This window comes from Triturus cristatus, chromosome 7 (genome assembly GCF_964204655.1).
Source record: "Triturus cristatus chromosome 7, aTriCri1.1, whole genome shotgun sequence".
In the NCBI taxonomy this organism is placed as follows: domain Eukaryota; kingdom Metazoa; phylum Chordata; class Amphibia; order Caudata; family Salamandridae; genus Triturus; species Triturus cristatus.
This window is the reverse complement of record NC_140590.1, coordinates 1,520,129,499-1,520,152,991: the sequence shown is the minus strand read 5'-3', so window position 1 is coordinate 1,520,152,991 and position 23,493 is coordinate 1,520,129,499. Positions and strand designations below refer to the sequence as shown.

The 23,493-nt window shown below is 44.5% G+C and overlaps 1 protein-coding gene and 1 long non-coding RNA gene across 2 annotated transcripts in view; one reads left to right on the top strand and one right to left on the bottom strand.

The window, feature by feature from the left end:
• Window positions 1-545: 545 nt before the first annotated feature.
• LOC146812283 (uncharacterized) lies at window positions 546-16,694 on the bottom strand. Its single transcript, XR_014966826.1, has 3 exons — window positions 16,581-16,694; window positions 10,361-10,479; window positions 546-1,151 (listed from the first exon to the last, which is right to left on the bottom strand). It is a non-coding gene; the product is annotated as an uncharacterized LOC146812283 (long non-coding RNA).
• BMP7 (bone morphogenetic protein 7) overlaps window positions 16,680-23,493 on the top strand; it is a 342,006-nt gene continuing 335,192 nt past the window's right edge. The window contains exon 1 of the mRNA XM_085619280.1: window positions 16,680-17,776. Coding sequence (XP_085475406.1) covers window positions 17,377-17,776 — 400 coding nt within the window. The 5' untranslated portion in view covers window positions 16,680-17,376. The remainder of the gene's footprint in view (window positions 17,777-23,493) is intronic.

Sequence of the window (23,493 nt, the reverse complement as noted above, 5' to 3'; positions counted from 1 at the left end):
GCACAAGTACATTGGTGGGCATTGATTGCCTGGATGATCTGGGAAGCCAACATCGTTGAGAAAGAGGTTTGAAATCTTATGGCCTCATCTTGCCTAGCAATGTCAGGAAGACAGGCCATATCAGAGCTGACGGCTTTCATATCAATGCATCATCTACACCTCTCTGGTCTCTGAGGCTTATGCAAATTCAAATTTGGCTTTCTTTATAAGAACATTCACTTTTTTCAGGAAGTTAATCTGTGGGATGTGTCCATTCCTGAGGTCAGCTCGAAGCTCAACTTATAAATAGTGAGGATTTATCAAAGTGTACTTTGAAAAGCCTTAACTTCTGTTTCATTGCCACAGGCGTGAAGGTTCAACTTCGCATGTTGAGTGCCGTTCATTTTCCGCATCATTGTATTATTTTTTTGTCCTGCTCTGTAACTGTTGTAAAGCGCTCAGATACCCTCCCGTCTGGTCAGCGCTATATAAAACTTCTCTAATAAAATAAAACAAGTGCACAGGAGGGGTGAATGAATTTATTTCTGCTTCTGACAATGGCAGGTTTCTTCAGATAGTTCCATGCTTATTAATTTATTTCAATAAAACAATAATTCATACAAGAAATATAGTACATACCAACAAGAGGTGTATAGATCTCTAATTGTGTGAGCACATTTATGACTTTAGGATGGATCGAATTATGTGATTAAGTAGGAGCAAACGAAAGACGTAAACAGACGGAAAATAAGCAGAAATAAATGCTGTGCATGTTTGATTGGTGGCATAACGGTTGCAGCAGGTCAGGAACAACGATGTACAAAGTGTTTTGTTGCAATCAGTTCTGTGGAACAAGTCACAACTTCAAGAGGTTGGGAAGCTTTGCTTGCCATACTTGTGTAAAAATCATGACTTTTGCAACAATTTGTAACAAAAAGTAAACTTGAAGAGAAACATTTTAAAGACATTTGCCATTGTGCATAAACAAACTGAAAAAGCTAAACATACAGAGAAAAAGTCCGTATGCATTTTCCATTGTGTTTAAGTTCCATGCTTATTATTGAAATGCCGTGAACATTGGCTCAGAATGCGATGTTGAACAGGGAAGTTCTCAATCTTTGTGAGGGGGAAACTTTGCAAAACATTACTGAATCAAAAAAACGTTTCATACCCTGCAATGATAAAAGGAAATTAGAAGCAATGGCGATTATTCACTTTATAATTCAATGACTTTTTATTTACATTTTCAGAGCAATAGACATTTGACAAGACTTGGTGTGTCCTCCTCTGTCCTTTCCTCCTTTCCATAATTCGATCTGTAGTTCTATTATGAAGAGTTTATGAAAGGGCTCCTGAGAGCATTCCTACCTATTTTACATCCTTTTGTTGTACGGGAAGTTAATACTGTACTCAGTTAGGTAATGATACCTCCTATTTTAAAACAGTAACTGAAATGACCACCCCTAACACCCCTAAAAATCAGAGCAGTCCTGAACTACGTGAGAATATATCCACCTTCTTTCTGCAGAAGGTGGAAGTCATCTTTTCCTCATTTAAGCTCTCCCAGACAGTAGAGACAGGTGTTTCAGTTGTTCAGGCATACAGTGCAACCAAGTCACAACCTACTCTAGACAGATTCTTACCACTGGAGGAGCGGGATTCTATCAATCTCCTGGCCCCTATCCAATCGGGATCACCATATGACCCATGCCCAGTACTCGTGATCAAACACGTCCCAGAGCTTATTGGCGCGGCACTCAAGATGGAAAATTGCATCCATTCTTCCGCTGCTTAAAAAACATATTATTGATCCTAAGGTCCCTAATAACTACAGATCAATCTCTCATCTCCCCCTACCGGCTAAAATGGTTGAAAATGTTATGAATACTCAACTCCGCACCTTCCTCCGAACAAATAATATATTCGATCCTACGCAGTATGGATTCAGAACAGAGCATAGCACCGAGCTGGCCTTGATAAAAAATAGAGGAGAAAGTAAGAGAAGCTCTGGATCAAGGAGGGAATGTGGCACTGATTCTGTTGGATCTCTCGGCGGCCTTCGATACAGTCCATCATGATGTGTTGATGAACCGTTTATCAGAAGGCGGGGTACAAGGTAACGCCTGGAACCTCCTGAAATCTTTCCTCATAGAAAGAATTCAAACTGTAGACTTAGATAAAGTACGCTTAAAACCTTTTTCCCTTCCGTGTGGAGTACCACAGGGCTCGTCCCTCAGTCCCACACGTTTTAATAACTATGTGACACCTCTAGCGGCCTTAAAAAATCTTTTGGGTTCCAGCTGACATCATACGCAGATGATACGCAAATAGTGATGTCATTTCGGCCTGGACAAGAGGCTGAGAAAGGAAAAAGATTTCATGACTGCATGAAAGCTGTCAGGTTGTGGATGACTACGAACTGTCTGAAGCTAAACTCCAGCAAAACGGAGCTCATTGTTTTTGGCAACAATGCCAACTTCTGGATGCCAGACTGGTGGCCTGAAGAATTGGGGACCATCCCTGAACCAACTTAGAAAGCAAAAAATCTGGGGGTCATAGTTGACAACAAACTTACTTTTAGAGACCAGGTAAATACAGTTGTCTCAGCTAGCTTTTATCTTCTCAGAATGATAAGAAAGATAAAATCATTTTTACCGGCCGATAGCCACAGGACAGTAATTACCTCACTTATCCTGCCGCGGTTGGACTACTGTAATAGTCTATACCTAAATATCCAAAGGAAGCACCTAAATAGGCTCCAACTAGTGCAAAATGTGGCACCCAGATTGCTGACAGGGACACGCAAGTTTGTCTCTGTTAAAAAAGAAACAAAACGGTGACATTGGCTCCCAGTCAAACAACGGATTCAATTTAAAGCCCGGTGCACGGTTTTTAAGGCCCTCCAAGCAGTTTGCCCAGACCATATAAAACAGCCTTTTCAATGGTATGTTCCCAGAAGGACCCTCCGCTCTATGGGAGCAAAAGGAGTGATCATACCCCAGCTAAAAAAAGCTAACTGGGGTGGCAGAAGCTTTATCACAGGTGCCGCAAGGGCCTGGAATGAACTTCCATTCCATCTTAGGAACACCACCAAGCTCATTACTTTCAGGAAGGGACTGAAAACTTGGCTTTTCACCTTATAGGTCACCACACACCTCGGCAATCAATAGGCAGCGATTAGCGCCAGGACACCCAAGGGTAACCGCTGCAATTAAGAAATAAAAATAACATAACCTAACTGATACATAAGGACATTGGACATTTGTTTCATGGAAGACATCGCTTCTCCTAGTCTTGACATGTGCAAGTAAAGTGAGTGAAATTCAAGCGTTCACCATCAATTGGCCTTTTCTCTGATTCACAGAAAATTATTATTATTTTGAGTTTTAGATCACGCTAGCTAGACCCGAAGTTATCAGAGCGCTTTACATGTTATGTGATAACGTTTGAAGAAAGTGGGTATGCAGTTCCTCAAAGTCAAGGGAGAGTGAGAGTGTGTAAGAGAGACCGTGTGGAAGAGGAAGGGGAAGGGGAATCCCTCTTATCGGAACTAGGGTCCTCACACACCAAGCAAGCTAGGTGTCATGCTTCATCATATGGACCTGCTCCTCGTCGGGACGGTGCTGCATTCCCCGACGGGCACCCTTAAAGGGGCTCTTTCTCAGAGATCTTTTGTTCCTGGCCGTATGATGTAGTGTGTGTGAGGGGTCTAGTGGTGTAGATGTGAGTGTGTGTGATTAAAACAAGTTGGATAGTCCAAAGAAGAACTTTATTAGAAATGGCTATGCACTTGATTAAAACAAGAAACAGAGTGGCAGCTGGCTGACGTTAGGGTTCAGCTTAGCTATGCTCTTCTGTGATGGTCAACATGTTTCATGCCTGGTGGTCTAATGATCCATGGCAATTCTTCAGGACCTAATAAACTGTCGACTATCTACACTACCGTGGGAAGTACAATAGTTACCTGCCACGTGTATTATGGGACAACGATCTCGCCATATGGAAGGGGGAACCTATTGGGGTGCGTATCCCTGCTTCTGTCCGTATTCGTTGCGCCACCGGGACACCACTTTCTGGTGTCGTAAAGGTTGCTGCCGGGATGGGCTGTCAACCTACCCTGGCGCCAAACGAACCGGGAACGTTTACAAGAGGTACATGAGGGAATTCATAAGAATCATAGTTAAACAATACAGCATTAATTATTTTTAAGAACCAACCCAAGGTTCATACCCAAAGTGCCTGCTGACTTTCACTTCTACTAATCTGTCATTTTCAGGTCTTTCTTCCCAAATCCTTCTGCCATAACATAAAGATCCCTGCATTCATTGGACTTGGGGAACAGAAGCACCTACCTCTTGGGGCAGAGACCATTGCGGAGACCATCGTCGCTGGGGCACACACGCTGTTTGTTCTCCCCCGCCGCCGTAGCCTGCTGCTTGCACGGTCGTCGCGGGGGGAGACTACAGCTCCCAGCCTGCACAGGGACACCTTGCACCGCCCTCTTCTCGCCTGAGCGCGCCCGGAGGCGCATAAACATCAGCTGCTCCCTCGGCGGATCGGGGAACAGAAGCACCTACCTCTTGGGGCAGAGACCATTGCGGAGACCATCGTCGCTGGGGCACACACGCGGTTTGTTCTCCCCCGCCGCCGTAGCCTGCTGCTTGCACGGTCGTCGCGGGGGGAGACTACAGCTCCCAGCCTGCACGGGGACACCTTGCACCGCCCTCTTCTCGCCTGAGCACGCCTGGAGGCGCATAAACATCAGCTGCTTCCTCCGCATCGCGGAGGAAGCAGCTGATGTTTATGCGCCCGGGCAAAGGGCGGGCCGTCTGTGGCCATCCGGGGCAGGTAGAGGCTGGGCTTGTTCTCTTTCATCCTGCTCGCTCCATGAAGGTACTGTGATCTTAGTTTTTCTCCACTAGAAGTGTTGCTGTGACTCTTGCCTCGACTAACCAGGGCTCCCTCCACAGTGTGACAGGTCAATAACTTGCCAACAAAGCGCCGAAAGTACTGCTAGTATCGGCTTATTCATTGTTATTAGCCTCCGCACTATATACGCATGGCTAAAAGAAAGACCATGGAAGGAGGTGGAAGTAGTTTGAATAAAAAGGGGAAAAAGGCTAAGAAAGCTAATCATGCTGCTGGCAATTGTGTATTGGAGAAGATTGAAACAATAGTTAACGATTGCCAAGTGATATTGGAGGAAACCAGGGAAACCTCAGATGCAGTAGTGGCACCAGTGGGAGAACCTTTAGCTAGCAACCAAAATTACAAGATTCCAAACATATTTAAAAACACTAGACAAGTATCCTCCAAAGCCCTTCCCTGCATTACACCCAATGGGCAATCTGCCAGGGAGAAACTCTGGACTCTTCGAAGTCATTATCTGCTACTGAAATACACTCACCTGTTGCTTCTCTTGAACTTTCATGCTCAAATAGGTTTTCAATCCTGGAGGATTTAGATGGGGAGGCTCCTGCTCTCCTAGAATGCCAGTAAAATGGCGTAGTTGACCATAAAGCAGTACAGACACATAACACGCAGGGAGAGACTCTTGAGCGGAAAATTGACCAGTTATTGAAAGAGGTAGAATCTTTGAAAAAAATAGTGATGGAATTAAATAGGAGGGTCCCACTAACATCTAGGTCTATTGACCCTCCATGTCACTCTGCAAACCCGGCAACACTAACTCCCCCGACACCAACCTATAACAATTCACCGCCAACATCACATGGGGGGCACATTTAGTTTGCAATAGGAATGAGCCAACACAAAAGTTACTGGCTTCTGATAATGTCAAAAATCGTTTATATACGGACATTGTGAAATGCTCAAAAACCCACAATGATTGTCCTAATATTCTAAACACTTTAAAATTTGTAGGCCCCTCGAGATTTAGTCACCAGGAGGCCCAGGCTCTTCTCAAAGTTAATACCACACCCAATTTAACCCCTGGCCACCCATTGGACAATGCGAAAATAGCTTATATGGTTAAATTACCCAGACTTACTGGTACTCAAGCTTATGAAAATGAGGATTATGTTAAAAACAAAGCTATACATTGGCTTAGGTATGTCAGAGGATGCAGGTCAATAATCCGAGAAGACATTGTTAGAGCAAGAAGAATTTCTCTCCACACCAGCCAATTTGACTGTATTGAGCTTTTATTCGCTAACTCCATATTAGCTGAGAATCTGTTGCTTTTGGAATTCCGCACATCCTCACCAGATCATTCTTCTATACAGATCAGGCGCTCTCCGCTCTGGGTTTCTCCAGGGCGGGAGCAACAGGCTAAAGTAGGGACCCAGAGAGAAGACTCAAACTTGAATAGGGTGGACTGACTGGATCAAGAACTGTTACAGGGACGTACTAGAGATACAGACCCTATCCATTCTGACCCTATTAGAGTGTCTATATTAACTTCTCCTGAGTCCTTATCTCCTCTAGAGTCCTTATCTCCTCGTGAGATGTCTCTAACCAATCAGGCAACTACAAACTCCCACCTTTCCATGGCATCTCTAAATTTTGTTTCTTGGAACATCGCAGGGCTCCCAAAAAAACTTTTAATTCTGGAATGGCAGGAATTCATTGGGACTTTTGATGTCTGCCTATTCCAGGAAACATGGAGCGTTACCCCCCTCTATAAAACTGGATATACCACCTACTATAAACCAGCTATAAGTCAAGGGAAAGGTCGACCATCGGGGGGACTACTAGTGTGGGTCAACATAACACACAACTGGATAGTGGAGGCACACAATAGTGGCTCCCCTGACCTTTTACATTTGACTATAAAAAGCCCACAAGGGGGACCAATTTTAGATCTATTCAACAACTAATGCAGAGGGACTGTGGGTGGACAGGCTTCCCAGACAGTATCTGACCTGGAACATGAAATGACTCATCGACCCCCACTCTAACATCATTGTATGTGGGGACTTCAACTGCACATTCGAACCCCTTTGTTCCGAAGATCTAATGGGGACCAATGAGGATGATCTCAGATAGGGCATTCCGCCCCTCGAGCTGCCTCCTATTAAGAAATGGTCCCAAAGGGCAATACAAATGAATGCCATCACTCAGGAGTTCAATTTGAGAGCAGTGAATGGCAGGTCCAAATCAGACACGGGTGGTGCATATACATATAATAGGTTAACTACCCCGTCCCGCATCGATTACATTCTCATTGATATTCACTTCTGGGGGAATGTTGTGGATATGGTCGTAAAAAACACTATAGATAGCGACCATAATCCACTGTGCCTACAAATTAATGATGTTTGGTTGTCCCCGGAGTATGAGATCAATAAACCCCCCTTGATGTCAACTAAAGAAGTGTTGCTGGCAGGTTGTAACAGACGCCTTAAATGGCATGGGGCTTCACAACATGAGGGTAAGATGGAAAGCATTAAGGAAATACTGGCCGGAAAAAATGCGGAGCTTGTTGAGGTCCAAAATACAGTGGGAGACTCTCAACTCGTACCCTCTCTTTAACGAGACACTATAAGCGAGATAGGGAAATTTTTTATTCTAGAGGGGAATCAACCCTGCAAAGGGGTACCACTGAAAGGATCGAACCCATGGTATTCCAAAACCTGCAGAGAAAAAAGATTGACTTTATCAAAAGCCCTAAAGAAGCAAGACAGTAGTATGATTAGAAGAGCAAGACAGGAATACTCTAGATCCCTGGTTGTCGCTAAACGGGAAGGGGAGGAAACTTATTGGCAGGAGCTTAAAGAGGCATCATTGAATAGGAATTCCACTGTTTTTTGGGACCTCGTAAATAGAGGGAAGAGGGCCAAAACGACAAGTATCCCGAACCACATAACAGAGCTGCAATGGTTTAACCATTTCTCTGTTATATATGCGGGAGAGGCTGCCCCTCTAGATTATGAGGAAGAGCACAGTGTGACCCCTGATGCAATCTTTCCACCTGACGTTATTTTTGAGATCCAGGAAGTCACTTTGGCAATAAAAAGTATTGCACCTGGCAAAGCGGCAGGTCCAGACGGTCTTCCAGGAGATTTGCTTCTGCATGATCCAGCACCCTGGGCATTGTTTATTTCTGCTATAATGAATGCCATAGCCAGTGGCTCTATAGTACCAGAGTCCTGGAAAGCGGCAGTAGTGATCCCTATATATAAAAAGGGTAATAAGGAGGATCCTGCCAACTATAGGCCTATCAGTTTAATTGATGTGATCCAGAAGGTGGTTGGCAGGGTTCTTCTTATGAGACTGAAGCTGTGGACTGAGAACATGAATATTTTATCCCATCTTCAAGCAGGTTTTAGGCAAAAGGTAGGCACAATGGATCAAGTTTTTAGATTTATTGGAAAGTGGTAGTTTTAGGGAAAGGTACTTTATATTTAGCTTTTATAGATCTTAAGTCCGCGTTTGACTTAATCCCTCGCCAAAGATTATGGCAGGTTTTATCAGAATTAGGTGTCCATCCAGAGATTCTCGCTTTTTTAATACTTTTACATGATGATAATCACGCCAAGATTAGATGGGGCGCTCAGGGTCAGCTCACAGAGAGTGTCACGGTGAACAGGGGGGTTCGCCAGGGCTGTGTATTAGCCCCCACCCTGTTTTCCTTATACATTAACGGGGTGGTGGATCTTCTTAGAGAGGACCCTGCCGATGCTCCAGCCCTGGCTGGTGAAAAAATTCCTACCCTCCTGTTCGCCGACGACACTCTCTTGATCTCAAAATCACCAGGTGGCCTACAAAAGATTTTAAATAGGTTTGGCACCTTTTGTAAATCTTATGGCCTGATTATAAACACTGAGAAAACCAAATTAATGGTAGTTAATCCTCCAAGACGTTTTAGGAATGTTTTTACTTTGGATGGCAACCCATTAGATATTGTGGACTCCTTCGATTATTTGGGTATCCGGATCGCGAAAGGGATGAAGTGGAGTCCGCACCTAACTAAGATGCTCCTATGCCACAAGAGGGCTTCTGGTGCCATTATTAGAGAACAACATCTCTCTACGAGCAGACCAGTGGCCCCGGCCCTTGTGGTATACGAGGCCAAAGCATTATCTTGCGCAATGTATGGAGCTGAAATTTGGGGCCACGAAAGTATCCATGATTTAGTTAAGTCTGAGAACACATTCATGAGGGATCTTATTTCTCTTCCCACATCAACTCCATTAAAACCACTGTTTTATGATCTAGGCAGACATTGTATTCAGGACATTGCAAGACTTCGACCTTTATTATTTTGGGCAAGACTACGAAGGACACCGGAGCTTGCTAAGTATGCCGCAGCCCTAAGCGAACTCATACTAGCTGATACTGGGAAAAGGATAAAATGGATTTCCTATGTAAGACAATTGCTGAGAGAAATTGGATACGAAGACTGTTGGGAATCTCAGACACCCCCCTCAAAATTGGATCTCAAGAAGGCATATTGGAGATGGGTTAATGATAGAGAACTAAGTAATGCTAATATGGGGAAGCTGACTGGGGCTTATTTTGAGCACAAGACACTTTGCAAATTGGAACCTTATCTTGATTTTATTCAAATCCCACTGGATAGATCATTGTATGTGAGATTCAGATTAGGAACTTTACCTCTCAAATCCGTCACGGCTAGCTGGAAGGGTCAGACAAGCATACCATCTGGTTGCCCAAGCTGTGCATCCCCGAAGGAGACTATTCCCCATTTCCTTTTTGCCTGCTACACTTACAGAAGAGCGAGATCCAAGTGGCTGAGACCAATTTGCAGAATTCTGGGCTCCAGAGACTATGTAACTGTGTTGCGTATCTTAAAAACCGATACCTCGTCTCTCATTGTAGTATGCGGACTGGCCAAGTATCTGGGTTGCGCTTGGCTATTGAGGAAAAAAAACGTGCTACTTTTGCACATTGAAATGCTGTTGAGGCCCGGTTTTTATCCTTTTTACCAATCCCTTTACAATGAAATCTGTGTCTCTTTGTACATAGTGCCTTATTCTGGAACATATTCCATTTTTAGATACATTTATGATCAATTTTTTTAATTCATCAAATGTTTTACTTGATACTTTTTATCTTGTATTGTATGTTGTGCTTTTATGATATTTTTATCGAATAAAGCTTTACCTACCTACCATTGGACTTGATTAGCGGTCTCACATTCTACATAGGCAAAACAAAGAACATATGCACCAGCTGTTTATGTCTTTTGAACAACCACAAAGAAGTCTTCTTCTGTCAAAATACAGGGTAGTGTTAAGGGTGGGCGTAGTGGGGCTACGTGAAGCAGCGCGTAGTGTGCCCAAATCTACACACACTACGTGCTCCACGTAGCCCCACTACGCGCCACCCGCCTCCCGCCCGCCCTCCTTTTAAAACATACCCTAATTGTAAATTAAATAAAAGTAAAGACACTTACCTGAAGCACGGCGTCTCCGGGGCTCCCTCTTCCTGGTTTCCAACTTCTTCTGACAAATGCGCATGCGCGGACGCCCGCGCATGCGCATTTCTTGCGAGAAAGGATTTGGGAAGAAAGACCTGAAAATGACAGCTTCATATAAGTGAAAGTCAGCAGGAACTTTGGGTATGAACCAAGGGTTGGTTCTCAAAATGACGTGGCGCTGTATTGTTCAACCATGACTCTTATGAATCCCCTCATGTACCTCTTGTAAACGTCATCACATAACATTAAAAGCGCTCTGATACATTTGGGTCTAACTATTTATTTATTACTTATTTATTTTTTCCATTTGTAGATCGCACTGCAACCCTACGGGCATTCTGGCGCTAAAGTACATACAGCTGAGGACCTGTGGAACAAGAGGAGACAGTGGACAGGCCCTGATCAGTTGGGTTTTGGAGCTTTATTGGAGAGAAATTTGGGGAAATTTTTTGGGAAGAGCCATGTTTTTACCTTTTTACGAAAGGCCATCAGTTCGTTTGTTTTTCTGATGTCAGTAGGGAGATTGTTCCATAAGTGCGCTGCGGCTATACTGAAAGCTCTTCCCCCGCACGTCGCTTTCTTGATCCTAGGGATGCTGATGAAGTTTAGGGATATAGCGCTATATAACACTAAAAATAAATATTAATGACATAATAATATATCTATTTGATAGGAAGAGTTTCCAGTTCATGCAAAAAGGCTAGAATTGGGTATAACTGGTTTACGCTATGAATGCTATGCACAGGTAACCCCCTATATTTTTGTACTTGCATCACCAGCCCCAAATAGCATCCAAGCCTTAATTTCTCGTGAATTGCAAAACGACAGAAACGATTGGTTCTCATTTGATAAAGTAAAGAGCTTGGTATTGGCAAGCGTAGGGAATCATTTGGGCGAGGCATTTTTCAAACAACCAGTGTCTCATTTGAAAACCTGGATAAAGTTTCTTTTAAAAGTGCAGAATTTTCTGCACGACTGAGATCACTATGTGAAGATCAATCAGTTACAACCCATCTGTTGTACTTCTGTTTCTGGTCAAATGCAACACTATTTTGTATCTAATTTAGACCCAGCAGTTCCCTTTTTTTTTATTGCAAGTCTGGAGTTATTCAAATTGCTAATAACTTGTGGAATATCGATCAGGAAGGTATTGGGTGTAAATTTTGGAATTAACATCCAAATTGGTGCAGGTCAAGGGGGGTGAATTTTTCGGTGCAAAAGTACTTTTCCAGTTGAAGAAAAAAATTTTAATATACACTTATTTCGGCAAGCTCGTTGTGACATTCACACCTCATTTTTTGCAGGACAAATTGTTTGCGAAACTAAGTAGGCCGTCTATGTTCGGTTCTCTTCAAACCTGGCAGAAAGAGGCTAAACAGAAGCGAATGAAGGCAGAAAAAGAAGCCCGGAAAAGAAGAATGCAGACAGTGACTCGAGGGTGAAACTTTGCAAAACATTTTTTTGGGGGGGGGGGGGGGGATGTTTTATATAGCGCGAACTAGACCTGATAAATCGGGTATCAGAGCGCTATACATAGCACCAGTTTTGTTACACAAGGACACATTCATTTTTTCTTAGGCACGGGGAGATGAAGTGATTTGCCCAGAATCACAGGATATTGAGCGTCGTAGCCGAGACTCGAACCCGGTTTCCCAGCTTCGACGTCGACTGCTCTAGCCACATTACCCTATGAAAAAACTTCATACCCTGCAATGATAAAAGGAAATTAGAAGCAATGGAGATTATCCGCTTTACATTTCAATTACTTTTTATTTAAATTTTCAGAGCAATAGACATTTAACAAGACTTTTGGTGTGTCCTCCTCTGTCCTTTCCATAATTCTATTATGAAGAGTTTATGAAAGGGCTCTTGAGGGCATTTCTACCTATCTGACATCCTTTTGTTCCCTGGGAAGTTAATACTGGACTCAGTCAGGCAATGCAACCTCCGTTTGAACGGATGCGTAAGGCACATTGGAAATTTGTTTCATGGAAGACAGTGCTTCTCCTAGCCTTGACATGTGCAAGGAGAGGGAGTGAAATTCAAGAGTTCACCATCAATGGACCTTTCCGCTGATTCACAAAAACGTATCATTATTTAGAGTGTTATATAGCGCTGGCTAGACCGGAAGGAATCCGAGCACTTTAAATGTTAAACAATAACGTTTACAAGAGGTAGATGAGTGGATTCATAAGAGTTATAGTTGAACAATACAGCATAAAGTCTTTTTAAGAACCAACCCTGAGTTCATACCCAAAGTTTCTCCTGAATTTCACTTACATGAAGCTGTCATTTTCAGTTCTTTCTTCCCAAATCCGTCGGCCAGAAAAGAAAGATCTCAGCATTCATTGGACTGGAGTAGCGGTCTCAGATTCCACATAAACAACATAAAGAACATGCGCACATCCACTTAATTTGAAAGCACTTTAACTTCAATCAATGAGGTGAAAGCTTAAGCTCTAATATGCCACCAAGAGGCCACCATTTTTCAAAGCTCAGGAGAGAGAATAGTATATATTGAATGAGCCTCTGACCAGGGAGGAGGAAGGGTTGGGTGTGAATATATCAAAGATACCAATGTTGGAGTACTGGAGTTACAGGTAACACATTTTTCTCCAACATTGGACGTAAGATACTTCCGAGTTCAACAAGAGATGCTGAAATTATTCAGCGGGTGAAATCAGCGGAAGAATGTTGATTTTTTGCATTAAGTGAGAAGAGCGACTTTCACCTCTCAACAAACTAAGTTGGAACACAGATCGTATCTTCCATCTCGAACGGAAGATTTAAAGAAAACGAGCGAGTCTGCATGAATAGCGGTCGAAATAATAAAACAATAAAAGACACACTTCAACTCATAAGAAGACACGCATAATATTTAAGACATCAAAGGGTTTAGACTAGATGACCTATCCATCGCCAAACAGAGCTTACAGGTCCTGATGAGAGCCCCGGTATTGGAAGGGGCTTGAAACGCGTAGAGCTTGGTTTTCTGGCCACAAGAACTGCAAATTACTTTGAAAGCATTGTACATAGACGAGTTTGTTTAGGATTATTCTATGGCCATGTTGAAATTTTTTTAAGAATTGGTCAAATGTAGGTTTTGAAAGATGAGAGTATGCTTGTTTTGGACTGTTCAGTGCGATGTGGGTAATGAATGCTTGATATGAAAGACTTGAATGAATGGAGTGCTTAAAGAATGAGAATGCAATTTTTATGAGCTCGCAGCTATTTTTTCTTAGATGTTTTTGAGGTTTTGAGAAGTCACTAAATTTATGGTGTAGAGAAAAAGGATTAATGAAATGTATTGATTAAATTGACGGAAAAAGTGGTCTTAAGGCTCATGTTGTTTTCACTCAATATGTCCTATTGCAACTAGATGCGAACAGAAAGATAAGTATCAGTATTGGTATTTTTGTTGCTATTTATCAAAATATAGGCTTGTCCTTACTGATGTAAGCCTTAACCCAGTTTTGGTTTAATCCAATCAGAACTGTAAGCAGGACACATTACAATAGATAATAAAAGGGGGAAGCTGGCTCACTTTCATCGCAACAATTTTCTCAACATTGCTTGTCCCACTGCTTTGTCAGCTTCTGCGTTCGCGGCAAGACAGTAATGCTTCATGAACATGTGCCTCCTATTCCAGGTGGCTGCGTGGCAGATGTCTTTCAAGGGCACACCAGCATAGAGGGCCACAGTCAATGCTATGCTCCCGGTGAAATGGGCCCTCGCTCTTCTGTGGAGTGGACCCTTGGTCTTTGAATGACAGAAGGTACTACAAGCTGACAGCCAACAAGCAATCCCGTATTTGGACAGGGGAAGACCTCTTCGTGGTCTTGTAAAAAGACAAACAGCTGGTCCGATGTGCCTATGTAGAATCTAAGACAGCTAATCAAGTCCAATGAATGCGGAGATCTTCCGGTTGTGACAGAAGGGTTTGGGAAGAAAGACCCGAGTATGATCCTGGGGTTGGTTCTCAAAATGACTTGATGCTGTATTGTTCACCTATGACTCCCCTCATCTACCTCTTGTAAACGTCATCACGTAACATGTAAAGTGCTCTGATACCTTGGAGTCTAGCTAGCACTATATAAAACTCAAAATAATTTGTTAGGAAGAGTTTTCAGTTGATGCAAAAAGGCTAGAAGTGGGTATAACTAGTTTACGCTATGAATGCTATGCACAGGTAACCCCCTAAATTTTTGTATTAACATCGGCAGCCCCAAATAACATCTAAGCCTTATTTTCTCATGAACTGCAAAATTACACAAGTGATAGGTACTCATTTGATAAAGTAAAAAGCTTGGTATTGTCACGCTCATGGAATCAGTTGGGCGAGGTATTTTCAAACATCTGTGTCTCGCTGGAAAACCTGGATAAAGTTTATTTTTTAAAAGTGAAGAATTTTCTGCAGGACTGTGATAACTGTGTTAAGATCAATCAATTACAACCCATCAGTTTTACTTCTGTTTCTGGTGAGATGCAACACTATTTTGTATCTAATTTAGACCGAGCAGTTAGCTTTTTTATTGTAAGTTTGGAGGTATTCAAATTGATTATAAATTGGGAAGTGTCAATCAGGAAGGTATTGGGTGTAAATTTTGAAAATGTCCTAGACAGTAGCTGAAACGTGCACGTGTTTTAAGTTATGGAAAGTGATAGTGTGATTTTTATTTCCTTTATATAACAAATGGAAACAGTGCGTGTGATCTATAGAGAATATACTGTGAATACTTGGTAATGGCAATTATATTAGAGATGTATTTGTAAGTGTCCGTGTGGATTTACATACTAAATAACGATAATTTACATCCAAATTGAAGCGGGTGAGTTTTCCGGCAAAAGTACCTTTTCCCGTTGAAGAAAAAATTTTAATATGTATTTGTGCCTTATATTTCGACAAGCTCGTTGCGAACTTCACACCTCAGTAACTATCTAGATATAGTGAGTTTTTATTTATTTTATTTATTGCGATTTTATATAGCGCAAACATTCCCGAAGGTGTCGGAGCACTGAAAGCTGCGACAGTGCACCATCACGAGAAAACGAAGTCATTTGTAATTTAACCAAAGACGGAAATTTGGCCCAAACTTAGTTATAAGCCAACTAGTAGAGTAAATGTACTTGTGTAATTTCCAAAAGCACCAGTTTCCTCTCCAAGACGTCCAGGGATTAACACATTGGTTATATAAACCCATGAACAAATTTTAAAAACGGGCGCAAATGGTATTTGTATCCGTTTTAATATTAGCGCCGATTGGGAGAGGAGGGATAATGGTGCCAATCCGGTTTCACCTGGCGGTGGTCAGTCACACAAAACTGCGCTGTAACAAGAATGCCGTCTCCAAACAATGTCAACGCTTTTTTCCACATGTGCGCGCGCTGATCAGCTGTACATTTTGCGCTGATCAGATTCGAGCAAGTGTCTGCGCCGGCAATTTGCGCACATGTAAATGATACGAGTACCGCCATTGGATGTTGAGCGCTAGCCGGGCACCTGCCTATTAAGGCATGAATGATATCTCCTCTGCACCTATAGCGCTTCTTTCTAAAGCTTCGCCCCTTCTCCTCGACCCCAGCCCACGCACCCCCTTTCCCCACTGGCTGCCGAGGGTCCATGTCTGGGAAAGGCTCCACCCGTGTTCTTACCCTTTGCCAGACGCCACTAATGACCCTACTACCTCCTTCCCGACAGTTTTGAAACTCAATCTTGCGACAGACATTTTGGCATGAAGACTGCACGGGAGAATCTTGGAGAGTTAGAATGAATCCCCGTGCTCCTTCTCTGCCCCCCGGCGCCTTGGGGCCACCCCACCAAATAATAAAAACACAACAAGAATGCTACGTTCTTCAGTATTCTTAACACCACCCGGCCGCATCGACACCCCCTGGGCTGAGTGGAAATAAACCACCAGGTGCACGAAACGCAACCACGCGCACGACGCATCCATACTGTCCCCCTACGGGTGCGCTCCGTGCACGAGCGCACCCTTAGGGGGACAGTGCAGGGAACACGCGTCCTAAGGACTGAAGAACCAGATTCTTTCAATTTCTACACCCAGCCCTCCACAGCGCCCTGAGTTTAAAGCATGCCCTTCGATGCGCCTCCTTTGGCGTGAAATCGCTCGCCCTTTACTAAAGCAGCGCGCTGACGACAAGGCGCGCAGTTACAGGCGCTATACCTGATGTATACCTGAAGTCTTCTTTAGGAGCACCGAGTGCGTGAGGTGTCCGTAGAGGGCTGCGCGACGACTGTGATAAGATGGGCTAAGAGCCCTCACGGACCCATAGCCGGGAGCAGTAACCCCCTGCCTGCTACTGAACCACTCCCCCAACCTGCTGACAAGAAATAAGGCGCCGGGGAGCAGCAGACCCGCCCTCTTTTTGTTGAAGGTGGGGGCTGCCTTCCAAACCACCAGGGGATGAGCACGAACTCGTGCCCGTTGCACGCTGCTCCTCCCACCAGACACAAGCCTGCTGCCTGCGCACACCGCTCAGGCTCTAGTGTGTGGAGAGCAGCGCGCAGGGATCGGGACCAGCGCGGAGCCCTTCTTCCTGGAGAGCAAGGGAGCGCGTATCACCCTGCAGGACAGACAGACGGGCAGGTCCCTGCTCCCTGGGAGGGGAGGTGTCCGCCCCTAAGAACAAGGAGCGTCCAGCCCTCTGGAGAGGAGAGGTCATCACCCCAGGGACAGGCAGAGATCACCGGGACCCGCTGATCTCTGCTCCCAGGGGAGGCAAGGAGGAGAAGGAACCTGCAGCACGGAGAGCCGGGGGCAGGCGGAACCCTGCCGACCCGGAGGCTGAGTCCCGAGGACATGGCACACTCAGCGTCACCCTCGGCCAAATGAGCACAAGTTAACCCCTTGCATTTTTTTTTAATTCAATGGTGCATTATTTATTATTTCATAGTGGATGCATTGCCTGCTTGAGTTTTTATAGCGGGTGTTTCTGATGCCCAGCTTCTGAGGGGCGGCCTCTCCTTTGCCATGGGTGTGCTCTGGTGGGGGAGCCTGGCGGCCCTGCTCTCCGTGTGGGGCCCCCTCCTGCCGGGCTGGGCCCTGACTGACTTCTCTCTGGACAATGAGGTGCACTCGTCGTTCATCCACCGGCGGCTGCGCAGCCAGGAGCGGCGGGAGATGCAGCGAGAGATCCTCTCCATCCTGGGCCTGCCGCACCGGCCCCGGCCCCACCTGCACGGCAAGCAGAACTCGGCGCCCATGTTCATGCTCGACCTCTACAACGCCATGGCCGTGGAGGAGGAGGAGGACGGCGGCTTCTCCTACCCATACAAGCCCATCTTCACCACCCAGGGCCCACCCGCCGCCAGCCTGCAGGACGGAAACTTCCTCACCGACGCCGACATGGTCATGAGCTTCGTCAACCTTGGTGAGTGCGCGGGCCTTTCATTTTGGGTGCGTCTGGGCTCGTGGGGAGTGAGAAGTGTTTGTAGGAGTTGCAAACCGGCCGTGCATCTTCAGTACACCCCCTACTGTTTCATGTGCCCCTCACACATCGAGCGACCCGCAGCGTTGGTGAATTCGGCTACAATTAATGTGGTCACGTGGGGAGGCCGTGTTGGCACGAGCGTTCTTTCGGCTTTCACGTGACAACCCAATGCATTATGGTCCTAGGAGACTTGATTCGGTTCCACTGACCCAGGCCAGCAGGAGTGATTTAGGTTAAAGCCCGGCGCAGGAGAACATGGTGGTCTTAACATGTAGCGAGGTGGCCTCCCTGGTAGTATTTAGTCCAGTTGGTCCAATGTGAGTCAACCAAGACTTCAAACCCCAGCATGCATCAGGCTGTCGGGTGAAAGCCCAGGACTGGGGACAAGGTTGGTGGTAGCTGGAGGTGGGTAGGAACCTTAGCAATGTGGAGGCCTGAAGAATAACTCCTGTGATCCTAGGTCAGCGCATTTTTAGTCCCAAACTTTGATTTTACAAAGTATTGTTAAGCGATGCCTCGTACCACTTGTAGTGAACCTTAATGTAGGGCTTTATTAAATCCAAGCTCACTAGCCCAGGGCACGAGGCACGGTGTTCTTTAGTATAGAGAGGAGAGACCAACTATGTGAAGTTGTCCTTTGCTAGAGGCAGTAGTGTATACACTCGTCTTTTCTCATATTATCTGCAGTTATAGTTTCTAAAAGGGACCCCACAAGTACCACAGCGAGCAATACCAACCCGTGACAAGCTACTTCCATTTGGTATAAGGCAACCTGAGCTCGGAGTCTTCCGAGCAAGCTGGCCAAACCACCCCTGTCCCTGCAGCATCGGTCCCAGTCCTGGCTGCTGGGGTCTTTCACTTTAGTCCCCATGTTTCAGGTTAAATAACCCGCCGCGTTCATCCCCACATATATGAAACGCAGGGCTGGGACGGTGGCATCTGCGTGAAATGGAGCGCCCAGAACACCCTGTGTGACGAAAAGAAAGCCAAGTCTGCAAGCCCCTGTCCTGTTGTGCTTCACATGTATTGGAAGTGGCCAGAGCTCCCGGAATGCTTTGGTTTTCAAAAAGCACTCAAGCCTGGTGACATCTACAAAAGCAGCGACTCTTAGAATGCATGTGCTCAGAGCATGTCCGTGCACAGTCAGTCCAGCTACAGTACACAGTGTCTGAAAGCAACTCGCGTTCACAGGCCTTGTACCTAAGCGTCGAGTAAAACCCAGGAGTGGACTCGGAACTAGGCGCCTGGTGTGATTTGCAAGTTGGTCGTATGAGAATATCACGTTCGCCCTTCCCGCTTGCGTCTCTCGAGTTTTAGGTGTATTCGCCTTGCAGTAGTTTCATTGTCCAGAAACGAAATGCTTTTTATAACAATTCCAAAGAGTGTTTTTAGATTGAAGGTCTGCCTTCATTGGGTTGTTAATTGAATTATTTGTGTAACATCACATGCATATAAAGAATGGGTGATTGGATTTGGCAATCTTTTCTCGAGGCGGGTTCATTGGTGCATGTGTAATGATACTATGAAAGATAAAAGCACTGTAGTGTACAGTAGGTTAAAAAGTTCATGTGATGACATCACTAATTTGCGTCTGTCAGAGATCCAGGCAGATTGGCGGATGCAGGTTGAAAGTGCTTAAATGGCGCCCATGGTTGCAGGTAATGGGCGTTACTTGTGTCCTTCCACTGCTCACCATTAAGGCACTACTTTTTTCCCCTTTCGTTTTTAGCTAAGCACACCACGAGAGTGCATGTGTTTTCCAGCTGTCACTCGTAGCACTTACCTTCCGACACCTCCCTCCCCGTGCTCCTTGTTGCTCTCTCCGCCCACGTGCTTCTCACCTGCCCTGTTCAGTAATGCACTCGCTCTCGTGTGCTTCTCCACCCCCAGGTCCACGTTGCCCACTTGTGTCCTTGTCCCGTGAGTTTCCGCGCACCTTCGCGTTGCTTCCCATACTTGCATTAAAAAAAATCGTACTTTTTTTTTTTTTTTATAAAATAAATGACGCTCCACGTCATTATTAGGCATGCGTGGTGTAGGCACCTTCAAGATGGCACGACCGACCACGTTATAGCCTTTTGCCACTTCTTTAGCAATGCTGTACTGCGTGGCTAAACACCATTTGTGAAAAAACATTTGGTCCTGTAGTACCTAATTATTAAAGGGGACAATGGTCCCCACGGTAAAGCATGCATACATTTAATATACACTTGATGTCAATTAAACATTTTATTTTCGATGTCCTAGTTCTCACTCACTTATCAAAAGTGAGTGAAAGAAAAGTGCCTGGTGCTCACAGGTGTAACATACTGATTAAAGACCCCCCCCCCCCCCACTGACCCAAAACACTACTTCGTGATTATACATACCTGATTTATTTTTAAATATTTTACAGATGAGGGTATTTTTGCCTGTACGTAAATATTGCCATGTGTATATTAATTAATTTTAAATGTTATTTGCCTTCCCTTCCCTCCTCCTTCCCTTCCCTCCTTCTTCCCTTTTGTCTTTTACTTTGTACTCTTTTGTTGTCAAATTGGCCGAAATAAAGAATTTTTGAATTTGAATTGATTATACATACTGTCAAAACAAAGAAATATAAATAATTAATTTGTTGGTTCATGGGGTGTGCTCGACATTTTGACTCTTAACAGATTCGGGATCCTTATCAGGACTGGGCAATACAGAAAAAGTCGTGGAGAAATCTTCTATACTGACCTTTGTTAGGCTGCCTTTCCCACCTTTCTTAGTTAATTTTTTTATAGTGTGTGTTGTAGTTGACGTTTCTCTGATTTACATACATATACCAATGTAGCCGGCACTCCTCTCCGCGCATGTCTGGCCTAGTCTTCCATATTTTATATCCCGGGATTTCCCTGATTTTACTTTGCTTTTATGATTTGAGTATTTTATTTTTTAAATTTTTTTTAAATGAAGGATTTTTTTCCTTTACGTTACTATGACCATTTGGAACTCATTAATTACCCCTTTAATTTTTTTAAATCTGCTTATGTTTCATTCTTGAGCTTGTATCGTGCGATGTTTGGGTTAATATCAGGAAAATCAACATTAGAAACCTGCCCTGCAGACCATAAAACAGCCCCACAAACATTTAAAAAAAAATGCCCACACTAACCGGTCAGGTCAGCCCCTCGGACACTGCCTGATTGCCTACAGGCCAGTCCGACCCCGGATGGGCACCAATGACGTAGAACCCACCCTACATTAACGGCCTAGTCCTGTGGCCCTTTTCTTTGGCTCCCATGTGTCTCTTCTACACGTCATGGCGCTAGAGGCTTGTTCCAGCCGTTCTTTTCTGTGGGTATCTGTCCTAAACGTTTTGTGACCGACGCTAACGGGGCTTAACTAACGAGCTGCCTAGTAGAATTCTCTACTTCTGAGCACAGAGCTCTGAATTCTCTCAGACGGAAGACGTTTGCAGTCTGAGAGTGTGACCCTAAGTGTCTCCTTTTGTAATATGATCTTGATGAGGATTCCCTGGAAGCATTCGTGTTTTTGTAGTTGGTTATGAACGATGGTATTAGCTAGGCATCTGACTTTTTGCACTGTATTAATAAACGCATAACTTTCGGTTTATTAATACACTCGCCCCAAATAACGCGTCACTAGCCTGCATTTATTTGTATTGGCCAGTCCTATGCGGTTAATGTAACATTTGTAGACCAGTAGAACGTCACGATTGGTTTCCTCGGGCAGCAATGTAGAGGTTTGCTGTGTCGTAGTCGGTCGTTACTTGATGCTTGCACACACCTCAGCACAATCCTTGTGGAGAAGGGAACCGTCCTGTCAGCATTGTGTGTTTAAGTTCCGCCTTGTACAGTGAGTTAATTACCCCAAATACTTTCATTTTGGAGGGAAGTGTTAAAGGAGCCATATGACGAAATCGATCAACAATAGTTCTGATGACTAAATCGGCAGTTATAAGGACTGCGGAATACCCCTTCGTTTCATGACTTCTGATTGGGTTTTGAGACCTGTTGTGATTTTATTCACTAGATGACGCTTTGAAATCGGAAGACTGGGAAGTAACACTTTCCTTATTAGATGGGGCCTACTAGGCAGCACAAGTTGTCTGGGTGCAAAGGAGGAGTTTGGGGTTTATCAAGAACTTCTAATGGCTTGCAGCCCCCCATTGCTTACAGTTGATTTGGTTTTGTTGTCACTCTAATTGCTTGTTCCTTATTGGACGGCTTTCCTTGCCCCATCCTGTCAGTCTTGCTTGTCCCTGGAACATAGCCTCTTTGCCTTTGGATTTGCTGACTTCTGACCTTCTTTTGCACACTTCTAGAAAATGATTTTTTTCTTTTTACTGAAGCACTTCATGAGACTGCATGTGTTTTCCAGCTCTCTCCTTCATATGCTTCTACTCCTCCAAATACCCACACACACCACGTTCCGTGTTGCTGTCTCCCTCATGGTGCAAGCTCTCTCTCCGTGTTGCTTTCTTGCTTGTGTGTTTCTCCCACTGCCCTCGTGTTGCTCTCGCTCGTATTCTATTTTTCCATTCCATGCTTCCCCCACCCGCTTCTCAGTTGCCCCAAAACACCCACTGTCTTTTTATTTATTAGGTGGGAGGACCAGGCAGCACATTGGTGATGCCCCCACCTTAAAAACAAAAACACGTGCTTTCACAGTACTTGTATTTCCTCTTTTTTTAATTTTTTTTAATTCAAAGATCTGTCTCGGATCGATAATTTAAAAAAGTACATGTTGAGTATATGGAATGATGCATGCGTGCTCCTCCAAAACGCAGCGTCACTGCAGTTTTCTCTTCTTGTCTTCACGTTTGTTCATTGGCTTTGCTATACAGCATTGGCAAAGCTGATGGGTTCCAAAAGCGCGACCGATTGGCTTTGTCATTACTTGTTAGTTCTGATTCTGCTTAACTCAAGGTACGAAGTCCCTGTCATTTTCTCTCTGTAAAGCTGGTATGTTTGCAGTTAATTCCTTGATCTAGTGCCCTTCGTTTTTCGCTCTCTCCCTGTGCAGCTTTTTGGTTTTATGTTTTCAGTCTTTGGGAAATGTCACTTTAATTCAAACCGAAACAGCCAGGACTTTATTTCGTTTCTTCGGGGCTTTTGACTCACATTTTTATAAGGTTTCGAAAGGGCTGAGTAGAATGTCTTCAGATGCTAATCTTTTCCCACTTAAAAGCAGCTCTCCATTCTTCCTGCGATTAGATGTTACGTGCCCCAACAGGCCCGTGTGACTGTTATTATTGTCTCATGCAGAGACTAGAGGATTTCTGAGTGTGTGGGTCAGTTCAAAGCGGTGGCATTTACCGACCCGGCAGTGATTCAAAGACCGTGTGTGTACGGAATATATGTTGTTACTACGCAATCCGTTGCAACGCATTCCTTTACCACGCATGCGTTACAACGGAACGATTTTTCTATGCATATCCTTTACCTCGATTATTACTTTACCACACATTTTTTGGGGGGGAGGGGGAGACACCCCCCCCCCCCAGCCCCCTTTTTTCTTTTTGTTGCCTTTTTCTCACGTCTTCGCCGACACTAAAAAAAGAACTGAATCGGATGAGGAAGAAGACGTTACGTGAAGACGTTGCTTGCGTGGTAAAGACGGTCGTGGAAGCAATACGCATTGTAAAGACGTTTACGAGGTAAGTGCACCGT